General features: G+C 40.7%; 1 protein-coding gene across 1 annotated transcript in view; it reads right to left on the bottom strand.

The window, feature by feature from the left end:
- Positions 1 to 1,145: 1,145 nt before the first annotated feature.
- LOC125899214 (glycerol-3-phosphate dehydrogenase, mitochondrial-like) overlaps positions 1,146 to 21,166 on the bottom strand; it is a 124,384-nt gene continuing 104,363 nt past the window's right edge. The window contains exons 3-7 of the mRNA XM_049593317.1: positions 14,334 to 14,434; positions 9,311 to 9,435; positions 2,815 to 2,979; positions 1,689 to 1,833; positions 1,146 to 1,206 (exon numbers count right to left, since the gene is read on the bottom strand). Of these exons, the coding sequence (XP_049449274.1) occupies positions 1,146 to 1,206; positions 1,689 to 1,833; positions 2,815 to 2,979; positions 9,311 to 9,435; positions 14,334 to 14,359 (522 nt within the window). The 5' untranslated portion in view covers positions 14,360 to 14,434. The remainder of the gene's footprint in view (positions 1,207 to 1,688; positions 1,834 to 2,814; positions 2,980 to 9,310; positions 9,436 to 14,333; positions 14,435 to 21,166) is intronic.

Raw genomic sequence — 21,166 nt, 5'->3', positions numbered from 1 at the left:
ACATCAAACAGGCTCCAGGAAGGCCTCATAAAAATTGCAAATCGAAAACAATATAATTTCATGTGGCAAAGGTTATTTTTCCACTTGTTCATTATCAAATGTCTCATGTGAAAGCATTGCTATAAAGGGGGAAAAATCTATTTTGTCTTGAGTGTTTGGGGAAAACAATAGGGACATGTATTATGTCTAAAGGAAAACAAAATAACGATGGAATCAAAGGGGTTCATAAAGTTGCTCTGAGAAATAGTCCTGCTAGTGGAGGTGTCTCCTGCTTCCAGCACAGCTCCCATACATAATTAAAGCGGGAATTTGTATCTGTCTGCACTCTGTGGCCTCCTGATGAATTAATATCTGGTGGAAGTCCTACACAGCCATCAGATTAGCTCATTTATTTCTGTCAGCTGCTTGCTCTATCAGCTATTTGTAAATCAGAGAGGGTGGGTGGGTGGGTGGGGGGGTGTTGAGATTGTTGGACGTATATTTATTATCATAAATGGCTGTTATGAATTAGGTCTGATTCAAACGTCCAGGCTATAGTGCCGCAAGTGTAAGTGCACAGTGATGACTCATTTTTTTTTTCCTGGGAGAAATGTTATGTTGACATTGTTGTGCTAGTTATACCTTTGCGTCACAGCTGCTCTCTGGATATGCTGACGCTGTACTGTAAGTTTGACTGCAGACATGCATTTGACAATTTCCAATTCAGTGCAGTTTTGAGACGCTGTGATGATGCTGTGAGAAAAAAAAAGACAGCACAGAGGTCATGATCAGGTAAGTTTGTGTGAAGATCAGTGTGATGATCACCTTCTGTGTCCTGGCTGAGGTAGTTGTTGACTTCAGTCAAGATGAAGTTGATGTCCTCCTCCACGGGGATGGCTTCCTGTGTGTGGGAGTGTTAGGGCATCCTTTCCCAGTAAGAAGATGACGTGACGGGATGTTGTCGGGACTGGAGGTGTGTGTGTGTGTGTGTGTGTGTGTGTGTGTGTGTTATGTGCACGGGAGGGAGCAGGGGTAGGGAGGGGAACAAACAAGAAGACTGCATTAACCTTTGGTCTGCTGGGGAGGGGAGGGCACGAGCGGGCCGGGCTGGTTGAAGGGACACCCCATAATCAGGCTCCTGTCAGCGCTGTTTCCAGGAGATTAATTCAGCTGGTTTCAATTCCAGCCGCTGCTCCCCTTGCTTCAACCAAGGGTGCACATATTGTCCTGTTTAAAACACATGCACGTGGCACTGACTCAATTTAACACAGGCATAGCTGAGGGGGAAGGCTGGGTCACAGGAGTAGCCTTCCTCCCTTGCAAACACAAATAACATGCATCAACAGGAAAGCAGAAATCCCAGCTCTGGCCGAGGCAGAGAGGAGTGCAATCAGACTGGAGTTACAACCTCCACAAGAGGAAATTATGTTTGACCACTAAATTACACACTGGAGATGTAAATCTTCTCTTACAGTTAACAAAATGATTACATGACGCCATGACACTATCCTCAGCCGTGGTGCTTGATATCTGCTAAGCACCTGCTCTGAGCCACCCATACCAACAGAGCTGCCAGACAGTGCCTGGTTGTTGTGGCCAGAGGCTGAGGAGGAGACTCTAGTAGCTAATGAACTGATGAGACGGCAGCACTAAGGAGCAGGTGATACAGGAGGACAGTGACAGAGATGTAGGGGCCCACCGTTACTTACCTGTAATAGCCTGGGATGACGATGTGCACCCCAGCACTGGGCTGACAGATGTCGGGGTTCTTCTGATCATCCATTTTCCACAGCGCGTCTGTAAAAGGTCCCGTGGCATTGATAACACATTTGGCTCTGACATCAAATTCCTGCCCTATGAAAGAAAACAGCATCAATCACCAGGGGCTATTCATCTGTGGCTGGTGACAAGCCGGATTATTAATTTATCAGCGAACGCCCCCCTCTCTCCGTAATAGAGTGGCTCGAGTGTGTCCATGGGAGACTTCCCAGGATTGTAATTAATAGGAAACAGACATACCTAATTTCCCTCTTGCCTCTTTGTGTCACAGAGTAGCTCAGTGGCAGTGACTGAGGGAGCCTTTTGAAATTGTGGAAGGGAAATGTTTGTTAATGTGATGCTTGATGTTGACGAGCTACAGTATATAATGGGACGCGTATCAAAAGATACCATGAGGATAGCAAATGATCTGTTTTGACAACAAGATGAATGACGGACTACCCTTTCTAATTTGACATGTGATGCTGCCACTGCTATAAGAGACGAAGAGGAGAAAGAGAATGACGAGGTTTGTAAGCTTGAGATTCATATTTTTGCAAGGAAGAGGAGGAAAAAAGACAAAAGAAAAAAGAACTGATGACAAAACTGTTTCTATTATCCTTTCAGTCTAAGCCCTCCCTATGTAAGGCCCTCTTCTCACATTATTAAAGTGAGACATCTCCTCAGAGAGCACACTTCCATCTTTTAAAACATCAGGGGGTGGTCATGTGTTGAGATCCTCAAATCTTGGTTATTCATGAAATGTTTCAGAATACCATCTTTTACCCTTAACTGCTTTATTCTTCCAAAGCCAGCCCTATGCATGACATTTAAAAGGTAAGTAAGGCCATTTGGAGTACGCTAATTCCGTCTTATGTTCCTCCCTACAAGATCTGAAGCAGCCCTCTGCGCCATAAAACGCTTATAAAATATTAAAAGCCCCTGCATTAGATGTGCAATGACTATGTGCAAACTAGCACTGAGTAAGAAGTGCTGGGAGGGCCCCTGTTGTGAGGGCTGGAGAGAGTGGGAATAGAGTGAGGCAGGAAGGAAGGAAGCGGCTTTTGTTGGATTTACCTGTGATCCCATCCCTGCAGTGCGCTCCGCAGACCCTCTCCTTCCCCGTCTGAGGGTCTGCCCTCTTCAGTAGGTGCACCACTTCAGTGTAATTGGCTATGGCAGCCCCATACCTGGCAGCAGTGAGGGCGATGGCGAGGTTCACTCGAGCATCGTTGTGTTGTCCTGCAGCGGGGGGACAGGACCAGAGCAGGGGGATGTGAGTCACCCCGAGCCTGTGACTGGTGGTATGGAAGTGTGTCGGAACCGATATGTCACATCTGTCCCTGTCACTTTGCATCAGCGCGATGGCTGCTCTGGCCACACAAGGAGCACACTTAAAGCCACAGTGGCCCTTTGGCCTGAGTGAGGGCCCCCCGACCGCCCCTCCCCTTTCTTCTCTCCTGCACTGGGAAGAGGAGCTGCTCCTCAGGAAAAGGCAGGGAATGCGGGGATGAGGAGCAGACGCACTGAAGCCGTAAATATACCAAGAGTGCAGAGGTAGGAGTTGACAAACCTGTTGTTTATTCCTGCCTTTAGAGGATGCTCGGTTACTATTAATATATTTTCTCACATTCTTTTTGTAAGGGCTTCCACCTACATAACACAAAACACTCATCTTTACAAGTTAAATGGGAATAAAAACAACACAAACAACAAACATCTTACATTTTAAAAAGAACACTACATCAAATGATTGCTGAGAACAATCACTCCTCTCCTGATAATCACATTTTTCAACATGTCAATATGACGGTAAACAGCTCTTGACAGCGGCTGATCTGCTTCTCCAGCTGAAGATCCCTCGGCAGAATCCTTTTAATGAACAGAGAAATCTAATATCAAGATTTATGGATTAATCCCTCTTCAGCTCTAAAATACCAGAGATCTATATTCAGAGTCACAAGGTCACAAGTTTTGTAATTTAAATGAAAGGGTCTAAAAGGTGACAAATGAACAAAGCCCGGTTTCATTAGGAAGTGATTCTTATGTACATCTTTGAAGATTTATTGCTGGACAATCCCTTGGTTCAAAAGTAAAGAGAGAATAGAGATGATTAATCACTTTTAATGTTGGTGTCTCGGGTGACTTTCTTTCTATTTGTTATTGCCAGGGAAGTTCAAGTCCTCATTGTTGGCCAGGGAAAATGTTGCTACTTTGCAGGAATGAGCAGGGTCCTTTGTGCCCTGATTTATTTTACGTTTGAGCGACTCGAGGCTAGCTAGCTGGTGGGCCCTGCTTAATGCTACAGCATGCTGGAAGCCATTCCCCCTCTACGGGAAATAAATAAATAAATTGAAAGCAAAAAGTAAAAAAAAGAAAAAAAAACAAGAAAACAACAGATTTAAAGGCCACATTTTAGAATGAATTACATACAAGAGTATGCACCCTGCCATGATGTATTAGGAAGACCATGGAATCCACTTCTTCATCTCTGTAGGGTGAATGTGACCATTATAGGAGGTGGTTAGCAAACTTATGCCACCGGTGGTGTGTGTGTGCACATGCATACACAAGCGCACGCACACATATATACACAAGCAACCCCGGCTTGAGAGGGGCCCCGGCACCAGTAGGCAGTGTCTGATCCTTGGTGATTGCTGAGCCTCCTAATGACCTTTGACCCAGTGATTCACAGCTCTCTGTTGTGAGCCTGTCACAGATTGGCACTGGGCAAAGAACAGGAGCATTAATACTACATTAAATGTCAGGAATTCAAGGATTAGTCAGATCGCGGTGCCAGGATTTATGAATGAACAGCACACGACGGCTATAATAACCTGACACGCTGATGAAGATAACAATAATGATGATGATAATTATCATCAGCAATTAAAAGCCAAAATGGCCGAATGACAGAGCAGAGCTAAATGAGCATCAAAGCTCCCTGGAAGAACAGGAGCCCCCCTCCTTCTCCCTCTTCTCCCCCTCTTTCCTCTCTTCTCCCCTCCCTCCCATCCCACCCCTACCTCCGCTCGGCTCACACCACCACTCGTTCCAGCCTCCTGGAGGTACAAAACTCAGTGGAGTGAGAGGAACTCTGCGGCTGGACAAAAAGCTGCAAAATGACAGGGACAATAATGACAATGAATGTCATGTCTCCGAGTCATAGAGCCAGAGATGCTTGGCTGGGCTGACTTGTCCAATTAAATTGTTACAGGTACAGTGGGAGATGAAGTTATTATCCCAGATGCTTTTGTCAATTACTCCTCCAGCACAAAGAAGAAGGGCACAGTTGAATTGTGTGTAAACAAACAACAAGAGGCAAAATTCCCTTAAAGCACAAGAACTGCCCAGAAGTCAACATATGTAATACTACAGAATATTTCCAAGTTTTTTGCTGTGTGTGAATTTTTTTGAGTTTATCAGGTTTCTTGTCTGTGTGATTTCCGAGCATGGGGTCTGACAGTCTGTTCGTCATTTCCTACTAAATTTTATGTTTGCAAAGACTATGTTTTCTAAGGCTAAATGATGTCTACATGTTGAAACTATCTGACCATGATGGCTCGAAAAATCCCGAGGAGATGAACCCGAGCAGTCAAAGCCCGATCCCCAGTAAAGAAGGTCAGGACAGAAAATGTCACTGCCATAATGTACCCAGTTACGTATGGGAAAAGGGGTGGAAAAGACAGCTTGAGGAAATATTAAATACATGTAAGCGGTCTAATCTCTGTATTTGTTTTTATTCCTTTGTCTCATCTGCACTGATTATGATTTAAAATGTATTTAATGTTGTAAAACTACACATGGTTTTATAGATTTACAGATTTTGCTGCTTTCTAGAGGTACAAAAGAAAACTGCTGTTATAAAACAAATATAAATAGCTCATGTAAAATACCCCCCTCTCCTACTTACTTCTGCTAAATGAATAAGGTTGACAGATCACTGCTCAGATAGTGGCCGTATTCCCTCAGAAGTATGTTGCCTTTTTGCAGTACATGGGAATCCACATATCCTCAAATGCTAAATGAAGTCTGACAGATAGCCTAGAGAAACAAAGTTGGGAGTTTGCAGCTAAAAGGGAGACCTTGAGTGAACAGGACATGCTATGTACACCCTGGCTAACAATCAACATATGCTTTGTTTTTCTGATGCCAACATGAGGCACATATAGCCTGGAGAAAGATGGATCCTGGGACTGGTTGGAACGCGATGCCTACTGGCTATTTTCTGTTTTAAAAAATGCTGTTTCTAATTTGTTTACGCTCACATAGACAGCAATTACATGGCTGTGTGAGACACAAGATGTTGTACTGAGAAGGTATGATCTAGAATTTAGCATTACCGTCAAATAATAATTAAAAACCTGTGTTTAATTAGAGTTTCTTCTTCTTGGTGCCAAACAGACTGTGATCTAGACATCTTGTCTGTGGTGCTCTCATTTTAAAAACACCTAATTTAAGGGTTTATGTTTGTGTTAAAACTGTTACAGGCAACAAAGAGGCCTTCAAATGTGCATTCAGCTCTTTACACGTTATATTTGGTGAGACTTTCTGAGAAATCTTTTATCACTATAGTCCAAATAACTATTCTTTTAAAAGTCAAATCACTACACTTGTATTCCTCACACTTGTTGTTCATGCAAGACAAGAAAAAAACAAGTTCTGCAATCACACAAAACAGATAACAGGACAGATTTAGATTTCTACAATTTGCAGTCAGATTGCTGCTGCCAGCGTCTCCAGCTGTGATAAGTGCAATAATTTTTAACATTGCAGTGATTCATACACTTTCATGGTGCATCGTGATGTGCACAGCACTCTACACACTGTTCAAGCAACGATGTCATGATTTGAGGCTCTGAGCATCATAATAAACAATGGCTCCCACCAGCTTGTCTTTCATGAGCACGGAGGAGTGCGAGAAACACTACCTCGCAGTACTAGGAAAAATACGACATTACAGGGTTGGTAATATGTGCTGTGGATCACATGTTGCCACATAAGCCACACTCTTTTAATTCCTGTGATACGTTCTGCAGCTCTATGGCAGTGTTTGCAGCACTAAAAAGGACTTCATTTTATGATAGGCTTGAACTCTGGTTTGACTGATGATAGCTGGGTCAGATATGGCTTTGTGCGAGTGAAGGAGGGGCTCTGGGATGGTGACAGGCAGCATGATGAGTTAAGACGCTGCCACGGCCCAGCAATGAGAGAGAAATCAGAAAATCTCCTATCCCCCTCTCAGTAATGAGCCACACCTGTACACTGCTTTAAATACCAGAGAGAAGCTTTAAATGTCAGGTGCAATTAAAGCTTATGATTCAAGGCTGCACAAATCAAATCAAGGCCCCGGAGTTCACACAAGTCTGAGAGAGCAAAGGCGAGATGGTGCAGAGATGCCATGGACCGCTCTTCCTTTACCTTACACTTCAATGGGCCTTGCAGCCCAAAGGTGATTGTAAAGTTTACTACCATTCGGCTGAACTTCTCCATCTTCCAAACTCCATGCCTTTATCAAGGGAAAGGTTTACTGCTCTTTCAGGTATATGAGGTGAAAAATGATCGTTGAGATGAGGTTTTAACTTGAACACCTGAAGTGCTATGGATAGGAGTGTTGACAGATAGGAGATAGAAAGTCAATCAACTGGACTAGACATGGAGAAGAGAGTCAACATGGACCATTTGTCAGACACAAAAATTCTAATTAGGGCTGAACTAATGATTATTTTAATAATTTAACAACTGAATAATTGCTGTCTTGATAAATCAATTAATTGTTCCATGATTGTAAAAAAACTTTCCAAGGGTCCTAGATGACATGTACAAATGTCCTTTTTGAACAACCAGTAATCTAAAACATAAAGACATTCAATTAACTGTCACAGAAAACAAAGAAAACGACCAATAATTCACATCTGTAAAGCTGAAACGTGATTATCTGGCAATTGTGCTTAAAAAAGACCTCAGGGTTCCTATTACTTAAGGCACGTTAGATTTCAGACTTTTTAATGCCACTCAAAATAAAATTAAAGACCAATTTGACAATAACCAAAATTGCGGAAAAAAACTGAACTGACATCAGTTACTTCAGGTTAGAGAAATTATACCAAAATATTTATTACAACATGAAATCTGATTTTTTTGTCGCGTAGCAGAGACAAGAGTAGAACAATATTGGGAAATACCTTCAGTTTGTTGACATGTTTTCTTGGCGGATTTGTATTTCTCAATCTGCTCGTGGGAATTTGCTGCCTTGATTCCTATTGTGCTGTTTTGGAAAACCTTTTGCATATAGTATACGAGCCTCATTTGCATTGTTTTGTAGTTGCTTCAGCCACGTCATGAAATCTTGGTTAAATTGCCAATTTTTCGTCAAATTTGCACTTCCCAATGTCCGTCAGGGTACGGTGACAGCTATGCAGCTAGCAGACAGCGAATCCTCGTCCAAGCTGTAAACAAAAGATGTGTTTTGGGTTCCAATTTCCTGATATGCATGACGTTAATTTGAGAGGCACTTAAAAAATACGTAACCAATTATTTTGAGATTTTACACTGCAATGTCAGAAAAAAGATTAATAAAATCCTACTTCCCATGTCTTAGCATTTTAAGACTTTTCAAAGGTTGTTTTAAGACATTTTAATTCCAATTAAGACCCTATTTTTAGACGAATGCCTTTCAAGACGTTTTAAGGATCCGTGGTAAACCCTGATCCAATTGACCAATTGTTTCAGCCCTTCATTTTAATTCTTACTTTAATTCAGCCTTTCTCTTGATTCCTAAGGTAATAAATTAAAGATAATCGGTGCATGTATTTGAATGACAGCAATGACCTTTTATAGTTTACCTTGTCTTGCTGGTATCAGAAGATTTTATTTCTTTTATTTCTTCAGAACCAGACTTTAATTTCTCACCCTTTTGTTAGTTATCAGCTGATTTTGAGACCTGAATTTGATTTTAGCTGTTAAGGGTAAATCAAATTATTGTAACTAGAAGTCTTGTGTTCCCAGTCCCAAAAACTGTTGCTTTATTTTGCCCTCTGTTTAATCAAATACATGTAGCACAGCCTACATTTTACTGTCGAGCTGCTGACTAGGCAGTTGCATTTCCTGCAATCACACTAATTGGTCTCCTCTGCTGCTCACCTCCAGGACCCTCGTATGTTCATACAGATAGCAAAATAAGGCTCCTAAAGAAAACACAAGCTGAGAATAATGAGATTTCTCATATACTGTGAAATGTAACAGAAAATGGTGACATTTCAGTTTGAACCCAGGTGAGTCGTCTTAAACAATTCACAGACAAAGGAGGACACATAGGCTTCATCCCACCTATTACTGAGGGATAATTTTATGAATTAAGTCACAATATGATAGCAGCAGAGGTCTGCTAAGTTGTAAGAATTCTTTAAAACAACTTCAGAAAATCCCAGGCAGGCAGTCATTCAAGAAAAAACATGTCACTGCTTCCCGTGAATGAAAAATGAACATGGGAGGGTAAATAAAGCAATATGACCAGAGGGACCAGGAATTCTGCGGATAAGTGTCAGCTGCGGAGAAAAAATGAAGCATTTACCTGTTTGTAATCCAATTTCATGATGGCTTTCTGTAGATATCGGACTCCTCCGTGAATGAGCTTGGTGCTCCGGCTGCTGGTGCCTGATGAGAAATCGTCTCCCTGCACAAGGGCAGTTTTGAGATCTGACAATGGGAGCCAAGGAAACACATCAACACTTGGATACTTATTGTCCCAAATCTTTAGAATGGATCAAGATGCTGCTCACATATGCACAACTTTCCACTGTAATATTCATGACGAGAACAATATTGTGAGGCCATACATATTCCATTGGTTAAAAACAACAATCATTTCCACCAGTATGACAGCATGAATCTCAAAAAGAGAGCTGCTTGTTTCGGGAACACAGCTATAGAGCAAGCATAGAAAAGAAATCTAGAAAACTGTTTCTTTCTTCTGAACAGTTTTTCATAAATTTGTTTGTGGGAAATGATATGGCTTTCATAACATATTTAACACTGAAATCACTCTTTACTTTGCCAATTAGAAGCTTCTTTGCTGTCCCAGATGGTCTGTAAATCCCAGTTTTGAAAAGAAGAAAGGAAGAATAACTGAGGATTAGAAAAAAGGGTTTGAAAACCCCCTCTACACCGCCATTAGACAACCCGAGTAAATAAAGGGGCAAAACACATTTAAGAAGCCTCCTACTAGCGGCATAGATAATTGATTTGGTATGTAATGGTAACCACAAGAGGATGCTCCCCTCATTGGAAGAGAACAAAAGAGTTATCTTCTTTTTTGAGATTGGACTAAAGCCTGTAGACTTGTTAAGGAGAGAAATCCTCCCAGTCTAAACATGCTGCTGCTGCTCTAGACTTCATAGCAGACATGCGAAGCGCCTTACAGATCAGGCCCCAGAGAGATGGTTTGGAAGCAACTCCATCACAATGGCAAGGAGGTTATGCAACATCAGGATGGAGAATGCCCATTTGTGGTTGCAAGCAGGGGCTGAACAAGAGTCTGCCATGAAAAATCCTCTCAGAAAGCTTCTCGAAAAAGAAACGATGGCTCTGGTGCTGCAGGAAAAACTAGGATTTATCAGTTTGTTTGCTCATGAAACCCCAGTACAGTAAACCAGATGATACTTTTTAGTCAAAACCAACAACATATTAGTTTGTTTGTCAATAATTTCTGATTCTTTACCATATCTGTGGGACTTACTGAGCCAAGGACAAAGAGTCAGCCAGGGATGATGTTTTTTTGTAGGTCTACACAAAAGTAAGTAGCACTGGTTCCCTTGTTGAAAAGCCTAGGTGATTTTTCCATTGGATTTTGGATTATTGCCGAAACAAAGCTCTGTGGCAAACATTTCTGATACATAAACATTTTGTTCAGTAAGAGAAACTACCATTTTCATGATTATTGAAGCCTACTGTATATACCATAGCCAGAAGTAAAAAGCTAATGTTAGGCCATAAACAACCTACAGGGTTGCATGACCTAATGTCACCACCTTAACGAGACTGTAAAGCCGTGTTTGCATGGCTTGACATGATGACATTTTGTAGTCCCATTCAGCCACTTGTTAGCAATCGCCTTCTTTGAGATACATAGAAGCTTAAAGTTCACAAGTTGGGTATTTACTGACGTATTTTATGTTGGAGAACAAATTTAAGAGTCTCTTTAGCTTGTTTTAGCATGGACCTTATGTCAGGGATCTGACAAAAAAAAAAAAAAAAAAAGTCTAAATCTATTCTATTCTATCTATAATCAAATCTATTGACTTTGAGATGAGGGAACCAGAAGTGGTGAAATGCTTATTCATTTCAGGTTTTAGGATTTATTCTTGGCAGACTATTGGTATTGAAGATGTAAATCTTTTAAATGGATCATAAATATTATATGTATAGTTTTATTTAGAGGTGGACAAGAAGAGAACATCAAATGTCACAATATTTTTGACTAAAAACTTCAATATTGATATTGTGACCACATTGTATGGTTGACTACTGGAGTTTTCACAAAATATTTCCACAATAAGATTTTTGATAAATATAACAAGTAATGTGGAGATAATGACTAAGTGGGTAAAGGAAAAGAATGTAACAGCCAGAACAGTCTGGTAAGTTAATAATATTACACCACTTAACTGTAATGAGCCCTTAAAACCAGGAAAAGACAACACCTATGATATTACAATATCCGAAATCTAGTCTAGTCTCATATTATGATATTGATATATTGCCCAGCCCAAGTTTCTTAAATGATGGGAAATTTCCTAAAACAGCACTGTACTTTTTAGCAAATGTTACTCAAACAGTAGTAATTAGTGAACAAACCATTTGGGTAGGAAAACTTCTTGGACTCAAAATGAGTTTGTTTGAGCTGCTCTTTGCATAAGGACACATGTAGACAGAAAAATCAAAAGAAAGCTCCAAGGTACTCTCTTTGTTAACAACTAAAATCCCTTTACTGTCATGGTATTGTCATGTTAGACTTAAAAACATGTCTGATGCATTTCTGCATCAAGCCTTCGTCAGATAGTCAAACAGATCTCATGGAATGACATGGCGCTTTTATAGTTATACTCCACTAACAGGAATCTTCCATTTGGACATGGGGTTGTGGCCTACAGGGGGTGTAATTAGTGCATTTGGGGGACTATTTTCAGCTGTCGATTAGACTCACAAGTCAGTCTTTAGACGCTTTGCTTAACTAAAGACTGATGACTTTCTCCCTGATTTTGTGTTTAGATGGGCGGATACAATTTCAGAGTTTAAAAAAACTCCCTACGTTGCAGAACCAATAGTAAATCTGCAGGGCGGTCCTTCGGTGGCTCGCTGAACTCTTGTGCTCGTAAACATAGTCCCACTAGAAACACGTGTAGCGGTACAAAATGGCTCAAGTCGCGCTCGCAGAAAACACCGTCAAAGTTAGTGGATGTTTGTCGCGTTTGCGGCGACACATTCTCGCCAACTAAAAGAAACAAACATAATCTTTTACAAGGCCATGACTCATCCGTCTGGCCGGACTACAGAGGGAATCACCTTGTTGTTTACAAATACTTCCGGGTAGAAAACCAGCAAAGCTTTTAGCTATATATATAGCCTATATATCACATTTTTCACATCACTGTATCACCGTTTAGACTAACCCGATGTTTGTAAAGTCTATAAACACAATGATTGAACAAACATTACTATTTCTGTGTGCACGTTTAGCTGGGCTAACCGTTAGCTGTTAGCCCTGTTAGCTGTTAGTGGGGTCTGTAATAGGTAATAACTCATTAAACGGTCTGTGAAAAAAAATATCTTTTCCAGCGGGTATCTTAGTTACAACATGATTGAGCTAGCAAAGCAGTTTTGTGTTGCTATGTGTGATATTTATTCAGTTTTGGGAAATCACGGTGTCTAGAAAGCATCAGTAGCTGCAGCTGACAGGGACAGCTAACAGTTAGCAGCAAAGCTAACATCAGGACGTCATCTGTTAAAAGCCTCCCGTTGTTGGATATAACATGAAACTACTCCAGGTAGCTCAATAATGTTGTAACTAAGACATCTGCTGGAAAAAATATTTTCTTCACAGATGAGCACACGTTTGATAAAACGGAGTTTAATCTCTCGGCATCCATTTTCAAGCTCTCTGTGTGTTTGTTTCTTTGCGGATGAGAAAAGGAGGAGCGCACATTTCCGAGAAGGCGTGTCCTTTTCAAAAATGCAAGAGGCGTTGCTTTGTTGCCAGCCGTTTTCGCCAGTGTGTTAAACACACTTTAGAAAGGAGTGTCCCCAGACTATCAGAAGGCGGAGATCTCTGATTGTCTGGTGGCGAGACTAGCTGTCGATTAATACACATTTGGTGCTCTAATGAATATTAACAGCAGCAGGTGTATGTGGAATTGACCTAAAATAAACTGTTTATGGTAGCGATGAGCTTTTGATTTGGACAACAAATTCAAAGTCGTTCTTGGTTTGTTGGCAAGAAAAGAAATATAGAATATCACCAGACTCATCTTAAAAGGAGTTGGAGAAACATGTTTGCTTCTACAAAAATTCACAGTCTCGATAAAAGCTGTAAAGATCTGCAGTGCCAATCAAAAAAGCCTGTACAGTCAAGGTCCCAAAAACAACTGGTGGGCTCTGAGCAGCCTGCTGCTTGGATGATCAGTCCAGATCTCCACCTCTTTATTTTTCAGATCAGATGACGAAAGCAACTTACTCTGAGAGAGTGTATCTAACCTGAGCTAGTGGCTCCTCCTCCACCAATGAACCATTAAACTCCCGTGAGACCTTAGTGAGGCCACTCTGAACTCCGAGCTCATCCACGTACACAAATTTTACCTGTTCGGCCGCCTCCACATGTGATACACGGGCCTACAGCATCCATGCAAAAGAAAACCAGTCATCCATTTCATTGTCATGTGACTCCAGGGGACAGTACACATTAATAAATGTGTTTCATTATTATGCATATGTCTTTATATTCCTTATGATGGATTTAGGAAAAAAGACGCAATGCATTTTCTCTGACAAAGCTGTCAGACACCATCAAGCAATAAAAAACAATACATCACATGCTTATTTATATTCCACTCCCAATAACATTTCAAAATATTGTCTTTCTAGATTAATCACAAAATCTGCATGTGGCATGCAGACAGACGACACCGAGACATGTTAACAAGCAAACTTGACTAATTGCGTGACATGTACTTGGTAAAGAAGATGATGGCACAGGATTATCTAAAATAAGCAAAACAGTAAAAGACAAATGACAGCCATTCTCGAGTTCACTGCAGTTGTTAGTCATGTGCGCATTACAGAGGCACCATACAATCTACCATCTGTTAGAAAGAACAGTGAACAGGATGCAAAGCAACTAAAATTAATTTCTGAGTGGCTCCTCATTATTTATACCATTTAAAATCCATAATACATAGAATGAAAATGTGTTTCAGGCATCATCTAATATGAGCACACTTTTATTTTTTTTTTAACAAATGTAATTTGAAGCCTCCTAATTACATCAGTAAGACTTTGTTAACAACACAACACGCTAGGCATCGTTCTTGAGGGAATCTCACCTGTTTTCTGTTGTATATTCTGCCATCTGAGTAATGCTATACAGTGCAAACAAGCCTGACAGCAGTTCCCAATACTACCCTGTGGAACACCATGCCTCCTCCTGCAATGCACAGATACAGCTCAGTTGGTGATCAGCGGGAAAAAAGAGGGGAAAGAACAGCAAAGATTGCAATGTTCATCCATTGCTGAGACAAACTGATACAGCAGACAGTGTGGCAGTTAGGCTGCATTCAGAATTTATCGTTTCTTAGTTTGCAGGCATTTATTCAGAAAACATGCAGTGATGGAAAGTAACAGATTATCTACTCCAGTGCTGCACTTAAAGGGATTGCTCAGAATTTTTGAAGTGGGGTTGTATGAACTAGTTATCCATAGTCAGTGTGTTACCTATACAGTAGATGGCAGGAGCAGGCTGGAGTACTGCCAAGGAAGCTAAGTGATGTACTGCTGTGGATTGGTCAGCAACAAATGCATTTTAGCCGCCTTAAAAAAAAAATCAATATTGGTGTAATTGTACACTATATTTCAAATATTTTCACTGCTTTATCTTGCCATCAGACAGCTCTTACTGACAGGGGCCTGACGCTGTTATCTATGCTCTCTTCAAAGCCACCAGACTCCATTGACAAAAACAGTAATTTTACCTCACAGAACATGGAGTTGCTTGTCTACCCCTGCCCTGATCTGTTAGTTTATGTTATTGTGTAACTTCTGTGTTTTAAAGGTTTAGTTCAAATTCACCAAAGTCAGACAATAACACAAACTCGCTGATCGAGGCAGTGGTAGACCAACAGATACTGTGTTCTGAGAGGTACAATTACTGTTTTTGTCAAAGAAGTGTGGTGGCTTTGGAGAGAGCATAAGTAACAACCTCAGTTCCTGCTCAGAAAGGGCAAAGTTAAGAGGTTAAAATATTGGAAATATAGTATACGGTTAAACTTATATTTATTCTGTAGGTGGCGAAAATACATTTTGCTGCTGCCTCCGCCCACAGCAGGAGATTGCTTAGCTTCCACGGTGGTATTCCTGCCTGCTTCTCCAAACTGGGTGCTTACCAACTGCCATTTACAGTAGGTAATACACTAACTATAACCAAATACCTCATACAACCCCACTTAAAAAATCTGAAGTACCCCTCAAGTACAAATTGAAAGTATTTTATGTTACTTCATACAAAAAAAGTTTCTTTTTTTACTTCACATTTATTCTACAACAGTAGTTAGGCCTACTAGTTACTTTTCAGATTAAAAGATAAATAAAACAATATATTATAAGATTGTAAAATACAATACATTGTTGAGGATTAAACAAATGGTTCCCAACTTTATTGACGTGTGACCTCTAACAAACAGCAGTGTCTGGTTGGCGCTCCCTTTCCTGTTTCAGATGTCTGAGCTGTTAGCAGTTCCACCAAGAGACATTTCCCCCCGAAAATTCTCAGATGATTTTATTTAGATAACGGTTTGAAGCCCACAGAGGTAAAATGATCAAATATTTATCAAAAAAGCAAATTTAAAGACAGATTTGTCTAACAGAACTTTGTTTTTTTCATCCTTCCTTGTCCATTAACCATCCTACAACCCCTCAGATATAACTAGCTCCATCTTGTTCAGCTACAAAAGTAAAATGTTACATACACATTAATGCATTTGTATTAGCAATAATGGAAATATATATAAGTCACAGGTAGCATTTTACTGCAGAATTAGTACTTTTAGTTTGATACTTCAAGTATATTTCACTGGTGATATTTTTGTACTTTTTCATTAGTAGGATCTCGAATGCAGGACTTTTATGTGCAATTGAGCATATACTATATACATTGTTGTACTGGCACTTTTAATTTGGTTGAGGATCTGAATACTTCTTCCATCCCTTGAAACATGACTAATACTACAGCTGTGAAGTTTCCTTTGTTGCAAACAATCAGTGGTGTAGTGGAGAGTATACGCAGGTATACAGGGTATACCCAACTCTTTTTCTTGCCATTTGCAGTATACCCACCTATCAGCCAATAAGCCTCTGGAATATATGATAGTAGCCTATACCTACTTCCTCCTCTGTAACCTACCCATCCACCTACTAGTACACCCACCTCATCAACCGACACTACACCCCTTCAAACAATGTTATTGTCACAATACTGATCCTTCTACAGGTCTAGTACCAGGTCTGCCTCCTTACGCCACAGTTTGGATGGTTCACTGCACTAAACTGAAGCCACGAGGAGAAATATCCTCCCATCCAGCTGCTTAGAGGAGAAAGCCTTGCAGCTTAGGCAAAGCTTTATCCAATTCCCTCATCATCCATTCTAGGACACTTTAGTGGGGCCGAAATGGAGTCGCAAGCAAATTCCAGTACAAAAAGAAATCTGCCACAGTGAGCCCACTATCAGTGTGTAACCTCAATGAGCAGGTTTGTGTCTTTGCAAGCTGCTCAATCTACTCACACCTCAAACAACTTGGATAAGAGATAAACTGTTTCTGAGCATCATTAGTGAGCAGAAGCTCATTCCTCATGTAATTTTGGTGAATTTTTTTTAGGCAAAAGTCATCAATACATTTTACCAATGATCTTTTAAATGGCCAACAGCCAGTGGCAACAACATGGTATATAGGAGTCCTGAAGGCCTGCATTCATAACTATTACAAAGAGATTCACTTTACACTATTTAGAGTCCTCTCAACCTTTTAGAATTCAGATATATTATTAATCAAAGAGATTGACAAAGAAACTAATGGTTTGTCTGATTTTCACTGGGGCACAATCCAGCCAGCAATTGATTGTGGCACCAGGGACACCTGCAGCTTCAGAATACATTTTCACTTTCAGGAGGAGAGAAAAAAAACAGCACCACGAGGAAATATTGCCCCACCACATGAATATGCAGGGACTTGATACCAGCAGTGTCATTACTAATGTTGCTGCCAATTACAGAGCATGTCATGACACTGTGATTCATGAATATTCATCGTTGACTGATATAGACAGCAGCAGTATGCAGAGGCCTCTATTCCCATTTTACTGTCTCATTGTGAATGGTGAACAGGTACCTCCATCATGCCATGGAGGCGCCTTCCAGCTGCAAGACAAGCTGTTCCATAAGGCATTGCTAGTTAACAGTGTGTTATATAAAGGTGTATAAAAGTGATGAAGTGCTCCCTGGCTCTAAAGAGCAGGCATTAAAGCATATTAAGTAGACATTTAAGCTTGTAAAGTGGGAATCTAGAAATGGAAAGAAGACACTGAGCAAAGGGATGCCTTCAGGGTCGGGCTGCTCAATTCTCAGAAAGTTTGATACCTGCTGGTGCTTAGAAATGAAATGAGGTTTGTGCGAGGGACCAGCAGATTTTGCAAACTACCTGGGCTTGGATTTAAGAGTGTCTAAGTGAGCTGAACAACTCCCTCCTAGTTTTTATGCAGATTCAGAGCTAACTAATGTGAAGAAGTGAGTGGTTCAATCAGTGATTATGACATAAAAACAAGTGGGAAGTTTTCTCAGTTGTTTTTATGCCTTTGTTAAGTAATGTGCTTAAAGTGGAAACAAACAACTTGTCAACTTTCCCCACTTCGTGTTTCCAACTAGTATTGTTGATGCCACTTTCGCAAAGACAGCCAGATCGCTTTCTGTTTTTTCAGAGCCTAGCATCTATCAACTGGGTAGAGTTTTCACAGCCACTTCAGTTGTTCCACCATTTCCACTGCTGGGGATAGTAACCGCAAATAACTCACATCCATACTCTTTGGTAACTTGGGGTTAGCTACCAATAGCTAGCGGGGAAAACAAAAGTGCTATCTTCTTCCTGTTTTGTGTCGTTAATAGTTGACACACTTCCTCTGGGGAAATGCTAGGATGTACCCACTGACGGAAATGTTTTTCCTAGTCTTGCCCTACTGTGCTGTGAATATGCGCTGTGATTGGTGTGTATAGGTCACAAGCAGTTAGGCTTAGGAAAAAGACGTTATGGTTAGGGTTATATCTAGCCAGTTACAACACAGTAGGGTGGGACTAGGCAAAACACTGTGGGCACATTCTAGCATCTAACCTTACTTTGTACCATATATTCAGTGTTTATTTTCCTCGGAGATCGTACCCTACGGCATATAGAATTGCAAAGTGAAAGCAGGGTTTATAGGAAACAGTAAATGCCAATGGTGTGACTACTCTATAGCCATTACACTGTGCAATCACAATTTACTTCATAATAGTGACTCAAAGAAAAAAAAAACTTGTCTATTTCCACTCTACATGCAATTTTGAGAAGGTGGTGCTTCCCAGAATATTTCCATTGTTTTAAAAATCTTTAAACATACGCTCCTCTGCACTTCAGAGATAAATACTGTTCTTACTCTTCAAGTTACTTCACAGGTGCTAAACTAAGCATGCAATGTACTAGAGTATTCCATATGAAGAAATACCTGTACTGTAGATTATACCTGCAGCATGAAAACTGTCTAACTTAGTGCACTACGTGGACCAGCAGCAACATTAAAGGGATACTTACAAATTAACAGTGGTGGAAGAAGTAATCAGGTCCTTGACTTTTGCTGCCTTCAAATGGAATGTGTGAGCTTGTTGTTATGACATGGGAAGCTGTGTGCACGACATGCTTGGCTTTCAAGTGGTTATGTCATGAGAGCACTGCTGTTAGACAACAGCAACACTGATGCTACTGTTGGCGTCTAGAAGCCACTGACGCTGACAATTTAGCAAGCTAGCGAGCGGGTCTTGTAATGCAGGAAAATGCAAAAGCATGACAGAGGCTGTTGGGAATATCAACATTTTCCTCAAATATATTGTAAAATTACCAAGAAATACTATATGACTAAAACTACAATATATTAACTTACCATCCACCAAAAAGCAAACTTCCATTTCTGAAAATGTCAGCAAACATGTCACAACTCATGAACTCAAGCAATAAAACAATGTATTAATACTCCATAACTTCTTACTGAAGTAAAAGCACTGAAGTTTAGCAAGAAAAATGTACTTAAAAATCACTTTATTATGCAGCCTAATGGTGCCTGTTTGAAATATATTATTATTTTACATTACTGGATAATTGTAACTGATGCACAAACATGTAAGCAGTATGTTGGTATTGCAGGATGAGGCAAATTTGAACAACTTTATTTAGTGGTTAGTCTCGCTCACCAGACCTTTCTCAAGAAAAGAAAGGTCTGGCTGGGCCGACTCTCACTTTAAGATTGGAGAAAAAAACGCCCCGGCTGCTTGTATTTCTTTCAACCAATCACAACTGTTCTTGGCAGTCCCACAGCAACGGTGCACTTGCAAAAATATTGCCGGGGAGAAACAGGTTTTGGTGTAACACGGCCACAAAAATATCGCCTACAGGACGCGAACCATGGCAGAAAAATGGCTACATCCCCGCAAGATCAAACACCGCACAAGTTAGTAAAGGACATGTTGAAAACTGCAACCGGAGGTGGTAGGGCGGGACTTCAGTGGGTGGCTTGTTCCGCCCAATGAGAGGCTGATCTTTGCAGCAAACTTCCACCCACTCAGACTATTTAGTGGTTGACTGTTAAATCTGTAAAAAAAAAAAAAAAAATCATAATTCAAGGATCATAATTTGTATGTAAAATCTTAATCTTTGGTACACTATAAACTATAAACTATAATTTGATGCATGTAGAACCCAGCATTAAGTTGTGTAGTGCCACAAGGAAACACTAACTCTGAGTTAGCTTTAAAATGAGCATGCCATAGTCTCTTCAAGACATTAATATTGACCTCCAATGATTTTGTGTGGGTGGGGGAGTGGGGGCACCTCTTGGGGGCGCCACTGCATGTCATGGTCAAATCACTGCGCTGTGTTGCAATGACTAAAACCGTCTGGACTCCGAAACTACTTTTGCGCAGGGTGCACACTTGCCACCTGAAGCCAAATTAGAAAGTAGTTGGTTCATGATGACAACACCGTTCAGCTAAACATGTGGCGAGCTGCTCACTTTCCTAATCGCACCCTTGGGCGCCCCTTCACCCCTGTGGGATCCATACGCATCCTGCGACCTTGAGATGACGACAGTAACTTATCCACTAATATAAATATTAATTAATTATAAAGTTTATTTCCTACAGATTTCCGGATTGTACCTGTAGATAAATTAATATCAGAGCTGTGTCGGCCTGTAAGCTATTGAAAAGGGACCTCTCTCACTCATTCAACCTCACACGCGCACACAGTCGCGTGCCCACACACTAAAATGAGTAATGTCACTCTGAATTTCTTCACACAAAGTTAAAAATATAATCTCAGGAAATAACTTCTGTGTGATTAAAACCAACTCTTCACTTTCAAATGACTGTCAATTAATTGCGCATATAAATGGGAAGTTAATTATTCTTCAGTAAAATGGCCAATTAAACTGCTAATTGTGTTTTCATTCCAAATTCTAAATGGATAACAGGAACACAGTGTGACCATGCAGCCTCCTGTCATGGATGTTTTCACACACACAGAAAAGTTCCACTGTACCTACATGCATTTGTGTGGTCAGTCAGCACACAATGACAGGATGTGTGTTGAAGCCTCCTCAGCTCCAGTGAAAGGTGGTCTAATTAGCAGCAACCAAAGAAACACCACAACTTTAACTGCATTATTTGGCTGAATATTCACAGAGCAGTGCGGAGAATTTGTAATTTACAAATCCTGCCATCTAGCCCACCTGAAAACGACTGGGCGTGACCACACAGCCTTAATGGGGTTAGGTTAATTAAAAGGTTAATTGTAAGAAACAGGAGCTGGTTGATGTATGGCTGGTGAACAATAGTGTCCTCTAGAGGTGAGTGTAACCATGATATACA

This window comes from Epinephelus fuscoguttatus, linkage group LG13 (genome assembly GCF_011397635.1).
Source record: "Epinephelus fuscoguttatus linkage group LG13, E.fuscoguttatus.final_Chr_v1".
Lineage (NCBI taxonomy): Eukaryota > Metazoa > Chordata > Actinopteri > Perciformes > Serranidae > Epinephelus > Epinephelus fuscoguttatus.
The sequence above is the reverse complement of the archived record's forward strand: the minus strand, read 5'-3'. Positions and strand labels throughout refer to the sequence as shown.